This window comes from Eriocheir sinensis, chromosome 41 (genome assembly GCF_024679095.1).
Source record: "Eriocheir sinensis breed Jianghai 21 chromosome 41, ASM2467909v1, whole genome shotgun sequence".
In the NCBI taxonomy this organism is placed as follows: domain Eukaryota; kingdom Metazoa; phylum Arthropoda; class Malacostraca; order Decapoda; family Varunidae; genus Eriocheir; species Eriocheir sinensis.
Genome location: NC_066549.1, coordinates 13127385 through 13142458, shown reverse-complemented (window position 1 = coordinate 13142458; position 15074 = coordinate 13127385). Strand labels below are relative to the sequence as shown.

Genomic DNA, 15074 nt, shown 5'->3' with positions numbered 1-15074 from the left:
AGAGAGAGAGAGAGAGAGAGAGAGAGAGAGAGAGAGAGAGAGAGAGAGAGAGAGAGAGAGAGAGCGCAGGTATTGGCAGGAAAATCGACGAGGCAAACATTTTATCTAAATTACTCGTTTGGCTTTATGATGAATCCGTTGGTATGTAAAAAAATAATCGTTTGACGTGACATACGATGAAAATATGTAATGTATTGTTCTCTAAAATAGTGAATAATTGAGATAAGCTAGTCTTTGATGGATCGACAGACAGACAGGCATATAGACCGATTTAAATGTAAAGTAAATAGAGAAGTGTTGCAGATAGAGAGATAGATAGATGGATGGATAGATAGGTAGAAGGATAACATGATGTAGAGATTGATGTATTAATAGATTTGTTGCTGTATATGTATGTATGAAAGGAGAGAGAGAGAGAGAGAGAGAGAGAGAGAGAGAGAGAGAGAGAGAGAGAGAGAGAGAGAGAGAGAGAGAGAGAGAGAGAGAGAGAGAGAGAGAGAGAGAGAGAGAGAGAGAGAGAGAGAGAGAGAGTACACAAAGGAACACAAAGGAAGAACAAACAACAGCAGACCTGCTGGTCCTTACGAGGTTGTTTGTGACAAGCTACACTAACTATCTAATCAAAGGTGGAAGATGAAGGACAGCAAAGGCGAAGGCTCCTCCCCACCCCCCCATCCCTCCAGCCAAAGCTGGCAGGAAAGGAAAAAGAACCATGCAGCATGGAAAAACTGCATGGAATTTATGTAGGAAAGAGGAAAGAACTACCATTACTGCTACCACTAACCGGGCGATAAAAGCGGACAAGGACACCAGTATTCGAAAGAACTTAGCGTTATTACGACAATGAGTAATATCTTAGTTGCTGGTTGGATTCAAAACACTTGTCTAATCTATTCTTGAAGGCCGTAACTGTTGTACAATCAACGACATCACAAGGTAGAGAGTTTCAAACATTAACAACTCGATTGAAGAAGAAGTGTTTAGCTTCGTGCGACGAGAATCTTTTACCACTTATCTTCAAATTGTGATTTCTTCTTGTTCTATTTGATCGATCAATTGTAAAGTAATCTTCCGCATTAATATCACTGAGTCCTTTAAACATTTTAAACACTTCTATTAGATCGCCTCGCATTCTTCGTTTTGATAGGCTGAATAAATTTACTTCTTTAAGCCTTTGTTCATATGACAAATTTCTCAACCTAGGAATCATCTTTGTTACTCTTCGTTGGACCCGTTCCAACTTTTCTGTCTTTTCTGTAGTAGGGAGACCAAAACTGTACACAGTACTCTAGACGGGGTCGAACCAACGAATTATACAGTTTTAATATTACTTTTTCCGATTTATTATTAAAGACTCGTCCGATGAAGCCAACCAATTTGTTTGCAGTTTTAACTACCTCTGAACAATGCTGACCGGGCTTTAAATCGCTTGATATAGTGATTCCAAGATCCTTTTCTTTACTTACTGCAGAAAGTTGTTGGCCATTCATTATGTACCGAACGCGATTGTTATTTTTTCCGATGTGCAACACTTTACATTTATTAACGTTAAATTTCATTTGCTATTGATTGGCCCAACGTGCAAGTCGATCTAGATCTGATTGTAAAGCTTCTTCGTCGAGTGTCGTAGTTACTTTACTAGGAATTTTTGTGTCATCAGCAAATTTTGATACTTTGCAAGTGAGCCCATCATCGATATCATTAACATAAATTAAGAGGAGCATGGGGCCAAGCACTGATCCTTGAGGTACGCCGCTTTTGAGAGAGAGAGAGAGAGACGACACTAATGAGAGGAGACAAATTTCTTGACAATGACAGGCAGGTCAAGATAATGAGACTGGTTGTTTTGTATCTGTTGTTGTTGTTGTTGTTGTTGTTGTTGTTGTTGTTGTTGTTGTTGTTGTTGTTATTATTATTATTATTATTATTATTATTATTATTATTATTATTATTATTATTATTATTATTATTATTATTATTATTATTATTATTATTATTATTATTATTATTATTATTATTATTATTATTATTATTATTATTATTATTATTATTATTATTATTATTATTATTATTATTATTATTATTATTATTATTATTATTATTATTATTATTATTATTATTATTATTATTATTATTATTATTATTATTATTATTATTATTATTATTAATTGTTATTTTCCCATTTATTTTTCTGCTACTACTACTATTGATTTTGATGCATATACTACTACTGATGTCATGTAGAAGTTAAATATTTTGTACTTAAATGTGTGTGTGTGTGTGTGCGTGTGTGTGTGTGCCTGTGTGTGTGTGCGTGTGTGTGTGTGTGTGTGTGTGTGTGTGTGTGTGTGTGTGTGTGTGTGTGTGTGTGTGTGTGTGTGTGTGTGTGTGTGTGTGTGTGTGTGTGTGTGTGTGTGTGTGTGTGTGTGTGTGTGTGTGTGTGTGTGTGTGTAATTCACCATGGCCTGATCACGTGTTGGACTCGTAATCGCCAGCAGGTACCCTCCCGACATGAGCAAGTGCTCTTTATCGTCGATCTCTGGGTACTGCCAGGACCTCACACACCACACACCCCATCCCCCTTGCTCAAGGGGGGACGGTAACCACTCCTAGTCATCGAACCGCCGCCCTGTCGAAGCCTGGCAGCGCAGCGCTCTACCAATTGCGCCATGGAGGTGTGTGTGTGTGTGTGTGTGTGTGTGTGTGTGTGTGTGTGTGTGTGTGTGTGTGTGTTAGTCTCCTCGGTAGCTGGAGGAGACGAAAGAAGATCTCACTAACCACTCCGCCTGGCCGTGACGGGAGAGTTAGTTTGGTGAGGAAAGTTTGTTAGAGACGGGTACTACCGAACTTTCTCTCTCTCTCTCTCTCTCTCTACGAATCTCATTCCTTCCTCATTACTGTTGCTCAATCCAAAAAATAATTAATTCCTTGTACCTTGTTGACATAATAGAACTGGGGACTATTAATTTTGTATCGCTGTACGTTTTTCTCGCTCTCTGAAAGACCTGGAGAAAAAAATAAATATGGAAAACTATAAAAGAAATCGTGAATATCAACTTTTGCTAGTAAAAATTCGTACCCAACTTTTTATATAGGACGAAAAAGTATATTGGGTCTGTTTGTTTGTCTGTGTCTCTCTGTCTCTATTTATCGGTTAATATCACCATCCTCCTCTATCTTCTTTCTCTTCCTTCTCATTATTCGGGATTTTTTTTGTTGATGTCTTTCACCTAACGTCTTCAATCCATAATCCTCCTTCTCCCTTTCATTCTCTCCGTCGTCGTGTCCCCATCGCTTTTCACAACGCCCTTCTTTTCTCCTCATCCAGTTTATCATCGTTATTTTCTTGAATCTTTTCTTCTTGTGTCTTTTCACCTTTACTCCTTGACTTCTTTCCTTTTTCGTCGCGTTCTCCCGTATTTTCCTGCTTACTTTTCTCGCCCGTGGCCTCCACAAAAGACAGGGGCAGGCTCATAAATGTACCGTGGGTGTTAACGGCGTACCTTTGCTGCATAAAAGTCGCCATCTGGGTACAGCCGAGGGATTTTAAGAGTGTGTGGTAATTAATATGAGGCAGGAAAGGCGAAGGTGGTGAGAGAGAGGTTAAGAGAGAGAGAAAGATAGAGAGTGGGAGAGAAAGAGAGAGAGAGAGTGGGAGAGAAAGAGAGAGAGAGTGAGAGAGAAAGAGAGAGAGAGTGGGAGAGAAAGAGAGAGAGAGTGGGAGAGAAAGAGAGAGAGAGTGGGAGAGAAAGAGAGAGAGAGTATGAGAGAAAGAGAGAGAGAGTGGGAGAGAAAGAGAGAGTGGGAGAGAAAGAGAGAGAGAGTGGGAGAGAAAGAGAGAGAGAGTGGGAGAGAAAGAGAGAGAGAGTGGGAGAGAAAGAGAGAGAGAGAGTGGGAGAGAAAGAGAGAGAGAGTGGGAGAGAAAGAGAGAGAGAGTGGGAGAGAAAGAGAGAGTGGGAGAGAAAGAGAGAGAGAGTGGGAGAGAAAGAGAGAGTGGGAGAAAAAGAGAGAGTGGGAGAGAAAGAGAGAGAGTGGGAGAGAGAGAGAGAGAGAGAGAGAGAGAGAGAGAGAGAGAGAGAGAGAGAGAGAGAGAGAGAGAGAGAGAGAGAGAGAGAGAGAGAGAGAGAGAGAGAGAGAGAGAGAAGAGGTTAATGGTAAACGTGGCTGTCTGGTCATTTCACTCTTTATAAACGGTTTGCTATGGACTCTAGGTATTAAAGTTAAGAAGATTCAATGATGGAAAGCGAGAGGGCATAGTTTTACATCTATTTAAGTCATCTTGGTGGTATTGTGCATAGCTTCTGATAAGTCTGTCTGAAAACCTTGCATTGCTATAAAAAAAAAGTATTCTAGGGTAGCATGAATCCGATTTAATTACTTTTTCGAGATCGTAATCGTGTGTTTTCTTTTTTCTTTCTTTCTGCTGGAGAGTAAAACGGCGAACATCAAACGTTGTACGCATTTCAGTGACGATTATGAACAAAAACTGGACTTGGGTAGGAGACACCATGCGCAGAATCAGTAACGGATGAACAACAGAGGTAATAGAGAACAGCCCAGGCGTTGTTGAGGCTGAGTCAGGCAGAGGAACAAATAGATAGATGAATCTCCTTTGTTTATCTTGTGGTGTGCCATCTGTACTCTTCCCTTTTTTGCTTTCCTATGTAACTAATCCTTTATTCTCGAAGATCTGGTTCATTTCCCTTAATCTTTTACTCCCGTGCTAATGATGTGCCACGAGGGTCAGTCAGTCTGTTTAGTATGTGTATTGTATTGGGGTAAAGAGCTTTCCTGTTTAGTAATGAACCCTAATGAACGTTGCTTCCCTGGTGGACATAGATGGGTTAGGGTTATGATGTTTCGTCCTCTTTTATCATCGCGGCCAGGCGTCAAGGGGCGTGACCTTGTTGTAGAAGCGGTGGTGGTGGTGGTGGTGGTGGTTGTGATGTTTTGGGGCGTAGGGGATTGGATGCGAAATGAAGGGAGATGGAAGGGTAGAAGGCTGTGCAAAAGAGAGAGAAGTAAAGAAAGAGAAAGTGAGATGGAGAGAAAGGGAGAAAAAGACAAAAAGAGAAGGAGAGAGAGGAAGAGATAAAGGGAGAAAGAGAGGAAGAGAGAAAGGGAGTAAGAGAGAAAGGGAGAAAGGGAGAAACAGAGAGAGAGAGAATGCCTATGTGTGTGCTTGCGGTAGTGAAAGAGTGAGTGAATGAGAGTGAGTGAGTGAAAGAGAGAGAGAGAGACAAAAAAGAAAAGAAAGGGAGGGAGGGAGTAACGGGTGAAATGATGGATGTAGACAGGGAGAAATGGAGGGCGTGAAAAATGAAAAGAAAAGAGAGGGAGGGAGAGATGAAGAGAGACAGGGAGGGAAAGATGGAAGGGTGGAAGGATGGAGGAAGAAAAAAATAGAGAAGAGGTAGGAAGGAAAGGTGGGAAAGGCATAAAGGTGGTAATGGCGGCGCTAGTGGAGGTGGTGTTGATGGTGATGGTGATGGTGGTGGTGATGATGGTGGTGATGGTGATGGTGGTGGTGGTGATGGTGGTGATGGTGATGGTGGTGGTGGTGATGGTATTTCTTTATTCGACTCATATTTTTCATTTTCTCTCTTTTTCTTCTTTAATTCTGTTTTCCATCTTTCTTTCTCTAATGACTCTTGTTCTCTCTTTCTCTCTTTCTTTCCTTCTTTTGTTTTCCATCCCTCTCTTTCTATTTTTATTTCTTTTCTTTTTTATTTATTTTCCATCTTTCTTTCTCTCTCTCATGACCCTTTCGTTCTCTCTTTCTCTCTTTCTTTCCTTCTTTTGTTTTCCATCCCTCTCTTTCTATTTTTATTTATTTCCATTTTTGTTCATTTTCCATCTCTCTCTCTCTCTCTCTCTCTCTCTCTCTCTCTCTCTCTCTCTCTCTCTCTCTTCTTCCTTCTTTTCTTCTTTTCTTTTCTATCCTCTCTTTCTCATGACTCCTTCAATCTCTCTTTCTATTTTCCTTCTTTTCTTCTTTTGTTTCCTGTCCCTCTCTTTCTCATGACTCTTTCGTTTTTCATTCTCTCTCTTTTTCCTTCTTTTTTTTTCCATCTCTTTCTCATGACTTTCGTTCTCTCCTTCTCCTTTTCCTTTTTATTCTTTTTTTTTTTGTTTCCTATCCTACTCTTTCTCATGACTCTTTCGTCCTTTCTTTCATTCTCTTCCTTATCTTCTTTATTTTTGCTTTCCGCCTTTCTTCCTTTTTTTCCTCTCCCTCTCTCATGTCACCTCCAAGTTCCCTCCCTTCCTATTAAGCCATCCGTTAACTTCTTTTCCTCCTCGTATTCCAATGTTCCCTTTATTACTTCTTCCCTCCGGCCTCTCTCCTCTCCCTCCCTTCTTCCCTTCTTCCTTCCTCCTACCTCCCTATTTCTCCTGTTTTCTCTCCTCTCTATAAATCACTCCTTCTCTCCCTGATTTTCTCCTTTCCATTTTCATCTTTTTTGTCTTCCTCTTTTTCTTTTTCTTCTTTTCTCCCTTTCTACTCACGACCTTTCCCTCCCATTTTCTTATTTCTTGTTGCTTTTTTTTTTCTTCTTCTGTCGTGACGTTTAACGCATTCAAACCACGCTCTTTCCCTTCTCTCCCCTTCGCCTCTCTTTTCTCTCTCTCTCCCCCTCTTTCCTCCATTTTTTTCTCTCTCCCTCCTTTATTCTTCCTTGCGTGTCATGGCCTCGTCTTTCTTCTTCCCTCTTTGTCCTTTACTAAACTCCTTGCGTTCTTTACTTGTCTTTATTATTCATTATTTAATTTGTTGTATGTGTCCTTTGTCTGTCCTCTGTTTCTTGTTGTTTTTTCTTTCTTCTTTTTCTTTATTTCCTTCTTTTCTCTTTCTTCCATTTTTTTCCTCCATTAGTTTTTGTAGATTTTCCCCTTTTCCTCTTTCTCGCCCTTTGTTTAATCTGTTCGTGCTCTTCTCTTTTCTCTGTTTTCTTCTTTCTCTTCCTCCTCCAATGTATTTTTATTCCTCCCTCACTTTTCATTTGCTCTATTATATCTACCGTCTTCTTTTTCTATTTTCTTCCCCCTCCATCCTTCATTCCTCTCTTCATCTATCCACCAATAATTATTTTTTTCCTCTCATTTTCTCACCTCCCTTTTATTTCTCTTCTTCCTTCCCCTCGTCTTTACACTCTTTCTTATTTCAACGTTTCTTTCAATTTTGTCTTATTTTTATTCCCTTTATTTCCCTATTTCTTTCCACTGTTCTTCCTCCTTCCTTCTTTCACTATTCCTTCCATTTCTTCTCTTTTTGTTTCTTATTTTCCATATTTCCTATCTTCTTTTCTTTTCTTTCCTACTCTTCCCTTCTCAACCTACCTTCCTTTTCCATTCAATCTTTCCCTTTGTCCCTCTTTTGTTTCCACTCATTTGCCTTCTTCCTCTCTTCCCTATTTCCTTACTCTTCTCTTCTCCTTCTCCGTCCCTTCTGCCACCCTTCTCTCTCGCTCCATCCTTCTTTTTTAATCACAGGTATAGCAGTAAGAGGAAGTGTGTTAGTGAGGAAGGTTCTACAGTTGAGAAAAGAGGGGAGACAGTAGGGGTCGTATTACAAGACATCGCCACCCAAGAACACATATTTGACAAAGGTTTCGTAAGAGGTATGGGCATTTCCAGGAGTAGTTTAATGACCCTGGTGGTAGTTTGACCCTTCTTCTGTACCGTGAACCTGAAGAAACACTCATTAGAACCCAACTGACCCCCTCTCTGGCCTTTAGAAATAGGTGATATGAGAAGTCAGAGTGTCTTATAATACCGACCTAGGAGTGTTCTATCCCATCTCTACTCCCTCCTTCCCTCCCTTCCTTCGTTCCCAGCCACTTACCTTTCTCCAGTTGAAGCGTTTGAGCACCGAGGTGACGGACTTGCTAATCTGCGTGTCCGGCGGGCGGGTCCTGGCGAAGGTTGGGAAGTGGGCCTTGTCGGAGGTCTCGGGGTGGGTGCAGAACTGTGGAGAGGGGGAGAGAGATAGTTAGATAGATGAATATATACGTAGATAGCATGGATGGATACATAAATAGATAGATAGAGGGGAAAAGACAGAAAAGGGGAGAGGGAGAGACGAATTTAGATAGATAGATTGGTAGATAGACATATAGAAAGGTAAATAGGTATATAGATAGAGAAGTAAACAGATAGATAGATAAATAAATAGCTAGATTGATAGATAGATAGATATATAGAGGGAGAGAGGGAAAGGGGAGAGGGAGAGAGAGAGACGAATTTAGATAGGTAGATAGGAAGATAAATAGATAGATACATAGATAGATGGCTAGATAGATGAATAGATAGATACATAGATAGATATATAAATAGATAGATAGATAGGAGAGAAAGAAAGGGGAAGAGGGAGAGAGAGAGAGAGACGAATTTGGCTAGTGAGTTATGATTCACTTCCTTCTTCTGCTGCACAATATTTCTTCATAAAAGTCTGATAAATCTTAGTGGAATGTTTTATTTATGCTTTTCGTATTGAATTTGCGTTCCTATTGTTGTTAGTATTATTTTCATTTGTAATAGTAGTAGTAATAGTAGTAGTAGTAGTAGTAATAGTAGTAGTGATAGTAGAATCAAGAGAATCAAGGGTAAAGGAAATAAAGAGAAGAATATATAGAAATAAATATATAAGGTTCAGATAACTAATAGGAACAAGAAACATTTTTTATATATTTTTTTCTCTTTATCTTTTCGTTTTCACTCACTTTTTTCCATTTCTCTCCGTCGTTCTCCGGTTCTCATTCACTCATTCATTCACTCTTTCAAACACATCCTTCTTTTGTCAGTGTTTCCGTCCGTTCGCCGCTCAGCCTATCTTTCTGTCTGCCTTTGTTTGTATATTAGTGTGTCTGGTTGTCTGTCTTTTCCTTTGTCAGTTCAATCTCTCTCTGTGTCTCTGTCTGTCTGTCTGTCTGTCTGTCTATTTCTCTCTCTCTCTCTCTCTCTCTCTCTCTCTCTCTCTCTCTCTCTCTCTCTCTCTCTCTCTCTCTCTCTCTCTCTCTCTCTCTCTCTCTCTCTCTCTCTCTCTCACGTACACTCCTCTTCCCCCTTTTTGCCTCCTCTTCAGCAGCCTTCAAAACACCTCAGACTTATAACCTCATTAAGCTCAACCCTTCTCCATTCTAATTATTCTTATTCCTATTCTCATCACGTTCCTTGCCCCTTGTTTTTGTCCTGTACTCGTCTTCTTTTTTGCTCTTTACCTGACCAAACTTCACCTAAACCCTTAATTCTTTCCTCTTTCTCCTCCGTTTGTTTTCTCCTTTTTCTCATCATTTCCCCTTCCTTCTTTTCTTTTTTCCCTTTTCCCTTCTTGTTCCCCTTTATTTCCCTTTTCCTTTCCACCATCTCTTCTCGTCTCATCCCACATCTTCCCTCTTCCATCATTCCTTTCATTTCTCCTTTTCTTTTTATTCTTCTCTATATTTCCCATCTTTCATACCTCCTCCCTTCTCACCCTACCTCTCTTCCTCCACCATTCCTTCCTTTTCTCCCTCTTCTATATTCCCCTCATTTTCCATCTTCCTCTCATCCTTACCTCCTTACCCCTCCCTTCTCCCTCTCCCTTTCCCTCCCTCCGTCCTTCTGTCCATACTCCCTCTTGTCTCTCCTTCCTATCCCTACTTCCTCTTGTCTCTCCTTTCTATCCCTACTCCCTCTTTTCCTCCCTCCTTCCCTTTCCTCTCATGCCACTTACCTTTCCTCTTGTCTCGCCTCACCTGGTTTTACCTCACCTCACCTCGTTAAACTCAATTATATTCTTTGTTTGTTCCCTTCGCCTTCCTGTCCTTTCTTTATTTCTCTTACTACTCTTCTTTTGTTTTCAACCTAACTCACCTTTCTTTATCTTACTTTACCTTACCTTACCTAAACTTACCTTACCTCACCTCACCTTGTCTTACCTTACTTTACCTTACCTCAACTTACCTTAACTTACTTTATCTTAACTTACCTTACCTCACCTTTCCTCACCTTACCTTACCTTATCTTACTTTACCTCACCTCAACTAACCTCACCTCACCTTGTCTTACCTTACCTTACCTTACCTTACCTTACCTTACCTTACCTTACTTTACCTTACCTCGACTCACCTCACCTCACCGTACCTTCCCTGACCTTACCTTATCTTACTATATCTTACCTCACCTCACCTCACCTCACCGTACCTTCCCTAACCTTACCTTACCTTACTATATCTTACCTCACCTCACCTCACCTCACCGTACCTTCCCTAACCTTACCTTACCTTACTTTACTTTACCTTACCTTACCTCACCCTACCTTACCTTATTTTACCTTACTTTACCTCACCTTATCTTCCCTTCCCTTTCTCTACCTCACCTCACCTTACCTTGCCTTACCTTCCTTTGCTACCTCACTATACTTTGTTTTACCTCTCCTTACCTCTATAAACTCAATTTGTTCTTTTCGTGTTCCCTTCACCTCCCTTTCCTTTCTTTTCCCCTTACTATCCCTCTCAATTGCTTTTCAACTCATCTTACATTACCTTACCTGATCTTACCTTACCTTACTTACTCTACCTTACTATACCTTACCTTACCTGATCCTAACTTACCTTGCTCCTCCTCACCTTACTTTGCACTGCCTCTTCTTATCTTTCCTCATTTTCCCTCACCTTACCTAACCTTACCTCACTCTACTTTTCCTCACCTCAATCTTGCTTAATTCTTCGCACTCTTTTCCTTCTCTTTCCTTCCCTCCTTCACTTTGTCCTCTCATCTCTCTCTCTCCCCTCCCCTCCCCTCTTCCCTTTCCCTCCTCCTCCCCTCCCCAAAGAGCCATCTCCTCATCCAATTATTTCTTTCTCCCTCATAATTTCTCAACTCATAATTTCGTTGGCGTGGAAATGCTATTAACTCTCCTCGCCTTCTCGTCCTCCTCCTTCTCTTCCTCCTCTTTCAACTTTCTCGTTAGCGTAATTACTTTATGGCAAAAACAGGTGCGTTTGAATGTGAGGAGTCTTAGGTGGGAGCGGAAGGGAGGAATATATGTAAAAAAAAGATTGGCTTGCTGGTGTTTGCTTATTTTTCGTTAGTGTTTTTTTCTCGTTCGTTTTTTCATTTTTTTTGTGATCGGGGGTATGTTTTTTTTTTCTGTAGTTATTTTGGTTATCTTTTTCTCTGTTTCTCTGTTTTAGTCTGTTCTCGTTTCTCTTATTTTCATTCATCTATCTTTTTCATTCCTTTTTATTCTTCAATGTTCTCTTTCATGTCCGTTGCTATGAATGTATATTGATCCGTTTCTGTTTCTGTTAAGTAGAGTTATTGTTTTATTTTTACTGTTATGCTTGATCTCTGTTTGTCGGCCTGTGTTTCTGTCTGTCTGTCTGTGTATGTGCTTTCTCTCTCTCTCTCTCTCTCTCTCTCTCTCTCTCTCTCTCTCTCTCTCTCTCTCTCTCTCTCTCTCTCTCTCTCTCTCTCTCTCTCTCTCTCTCTCTCTCTCTCTCTCTCTCTCTCTCTCTCGTTCTCCCTTGCTTTCATTTTTCTCCTCTGATCTCCTTCCTTCCCTTGCCCCCTCCTTTGTTCCTCCTCCTTTGCTTAATAACCAATTCAATTAAATCCACAGTCAAGAACATCAGGTCTTTGCCAAAACCAGAATGAAAACAAACTTGTAATGCAATAAATCATGAGGTTCCACGAAATTACCGGTTCATGGATGTATTAATTAAAGTGCGTTGGAGGAAACGTGAAAGGTGTGAAGGTGCAGCAGCCATCAGTGAAAAAAAATATGATGCCAATTATGTTACCTGTCTAAAGTATGTGTCACCCCCGGGCTCTGGCTGAGACAGGTGTTTATAGGTGCCTAGTCTCGTAAGTAAAGCAGCAGCACACGTGGCCCAAAGGAAAGGTGAGAGTTCAGTGAGTGTGTCTGTGGGTTCTCTGTCCCTTTTTTTTCTCTTTCTTCCTCCCTCTCACGGTCACACGGTCGGTATCCAATCAAAAGGGAGGAGGAGGATCAGAACAGCCCTTGAGGAACCAGTAGGATCTCAATATCACTCGGTCAAGGGCAGGAAAAGGTCGTCTTTTGATTTTGGGCGCGCAATTTTCTCCTTCCGTGTGTGTGTGTACTTCACCACCACGGCCTGGTCACGTGCTGGACTCGTGACCATTAGCATGTACCCTCACGGAGAGAGCTCTTTGGATGAGGCTCTTTGGGTTCTTCTAAGTCCTTCACCGTTCCATTACACATGCTCAAAGGAGGACAATAGCTGCTGCTTGTTAGTAGAAAAAGCTTTCGACCTGAGTGGGTCTCGAACCTCAATCTGCCAGTTAGAAGCCTGACAGAGCAGAGCCTTGGTCCTTTGAGCCATCGGAGTTTTTTTTGTGTGAACGAATAGCTTTTTTGTAAATATTGAGTTGGTGTTGTTGTTCCCGGGGCTGCTCTTTTGCGATGCTGATGCTGGTGGTAGTTGTCTTGGTGGTGGTTATGGTGGTGGTGATGATGGTGGCAGTGGTGGTGGTTACGGGGTTGTTATTAGTATTGGTAATGGATAAAGTGGTTGTAATGATGGGTATCTTTTTATTCTGGTGATGATAGAGGTAGTGGTGTTTGTGGTAATGATGTATGTATTAGTGGTGGTGACAGTGTTTGTGTAGGTGATGACAGAATTGGTGTTAGTGGTGCTTGTGGTGTTAGTGTGTGGTGATGATGGTGGTGATGGTGTTTGTGGCGGTGGTAGTGGTGCTGTTAGTGATGGTGGTGGTGGTGGCGGTGGTGAAAGTGTTTGGCGTGAAGGTATAGTCGGAGTTGGCGAGGGTGATGGTGATGGATGTAGTGATGATGACAGTGTTGACCGTGTGTGATGGTGGTAGTGGTGATGGTGATAGTGTTGATGGTAGTAGTGGTGATGGTGAGACTGGTGATGGTGGTAGTGGTGGTGATTGTGGTGATATTGGTAGTGTTGACTGTGTGATGGTGGTAGTGGTGGTGATTGTGGTGATGGTGGTGATGGTTGTAGTAGTAGTAGTGGTAGTAGTTGCAGTATTGTTAATGGTAGCGATAACCATGGAATAAATAATGCTAAAAAATGGAAACGCAATGAAATGTTTTAAATTGAATGGCGCACTAAATCGTTGAGTCTGATTCCATATTGTCGGCTGTGATGAGTGTGAGTGGAATATCGAGTTGAAGCGATAGAATTAGTCAACATATATATTTTTTGTTGATATTTACTTGCCACATCATTTTTCCGATCCAAGCAGTCATCTTTATATTGTGTTATTCAGCGGGCAGGTTGTCACTCATATTTCAAATTCTCTAAAAGTTTGTCCAGTCTGTCTGCTTGTCGGTGTGTTTGCCTTGTCTGTCTCGTGGTTTTCATGGTTCTATCTGTCTCCTTGCTGTCTGTATGTTAGTTTCTCAGTTTCTGTGTGTCTGATCCCCTTTCCTTTTATTCCTCCTTCTATCCTATACAGTCCCTTTCACAAGCCTCCCCATATCGACATTGACCTATCTTTCGGCCACTCCTCTAACTCTTTATAGGAGCAGTGAGTAGCGGGCTTCTTTTCCCCACATTTGTTACCTTTTTTATGCTCTTGAACTGACTCCTCTGCTGTAAAAAAACAACAACCCTCTCATAGCATATATATAAACTCTCTCTCTCTCTCTCTCTCTCTCTCTCTCTCTCTCTCTCTCTCTCTCTCTCTCTCTCTCTCTCTCTCTCTCTCTCTCTCTCTCTCTCTCTCTCTCTCTCTCTCTCTCTCTCTCTCTCTCTCGTGACCGCGTCCCAATAAGTTTAATACGTGAATTATTTCAACAAAGTGATGGAGTCAGTAGTCTTTAAATTTGATCAAGCGTCGATTTTATTTATTTTGCGATACATGTATTAACGCAATTAAGAGCTTATATCTCATTCAGCTCTTTGTATCAATAACTATTTCTGTATAATGCCCAGGAAATAATAGCTCAATTTTTACTAATTAATTATACCAGTTGCTTTACGTTTACTGTGCGATTAATTACCCATCGAAACTAGGCACATTCTGCTCTACGCGTCATTTTCATTAGGTAGGTGTCCCGTGCAGGTAATCTTCCCACTCCCGACCCCGTGATTAATTAACTTATAGTCCCTACGGTGTAGCTGTGGGAGTGGGCCGCCCTTGGCCAGTGGGCGGCCGTCTGGCCTTCTTCCTATATATGCCTTACTGATTCCCCGTTGCTGTGTCCAAACCCACACGCCAAAACACGAACACACCTCTCTTCCTCAGGGTTCTCTCTTTCCCCGTGCGTGTTTCAGTATTCTTAAAGCAGATCATACACATCTCAGGCCATTGGAATTCTTCTCCCGTATGCTTCCCCAGACACACACAAGAGATACCATTCGAGAAACCTGTCCCACATATTTGTCCTCTTTCCGTAACGTGTTCCCACTAACATCAATCAGACACACCTCGGTCCCTTATACCTTCCCAGTCACACATAAGTGATACCATAAGAGAAACCTGTCCCACATATTTGTCCTCTTTCCGTAACGTGTTCCCACTAACATCAATCAGACACACCTCCGTCCCTTATACCTTCCCAGTCACACATAAGATCATATTCATCTATTTCACATTCTGGCCCTCTCTCCCGATGTGTGTTCATGTATATGCATTGATAATACACACCTAGGCCCACTGAATACCTTATGAATACTCTCCTACCTTTATGCCTCCCTATACACACATAAGTTTGCATTTATCTGTTCCACATTTTGCTCCTCTCTCCTCCTTTGCATGTTTCCATTCTTACATAGATTATACAGACCTAGGACCTCTGAATACCTTATGCATACCTTTATACATTTCTGCCTCCTCATACACACACAACACATCGTATACGCTTGTTCCATATCTTTGGCCTCTCTTTTCCCCTGCTGTCAACATACCAACATAGATTATACACACCGAGGACCAGCAAATACCCTTAGGGCCGTATTCTTAAACCCTTCGGACCCTTAGCACACATATTTGACAAGGCTTTCGTAGGAGTTTTGGGCATTTCCATGTGTAGTTTAATGGCCCTGGTGGTAGTGTGACCTTTCTCCTGTGCC

The 15074-nt window shown here is 41.3% G+C and overlaps 1 protein-coding gene across 2 annotated transcripts in view; it reads right to left on the bottom strand.

Moving 5' to 3' along the window:
- Window positions 1–15074, bottom strand: part of LOC127009667 (guanylate cyclase 32E-like) — a 318091-nt gene that overhangs the window by 153740 nt on the left and 149277 nt on the right. For both annotated transcript variants that reach the window (XM_050882945.1, XM_050882946.1), the window contains exon 6: window positions 7847–7969. In XM_050882945.1, the coding sequence (XP_050738902.1) occupies window positions 7847–7969 (123 nt within the window). The remainder of the gene's footprint in view (window positions 1–7846; window positions 7970–15074) is intronic.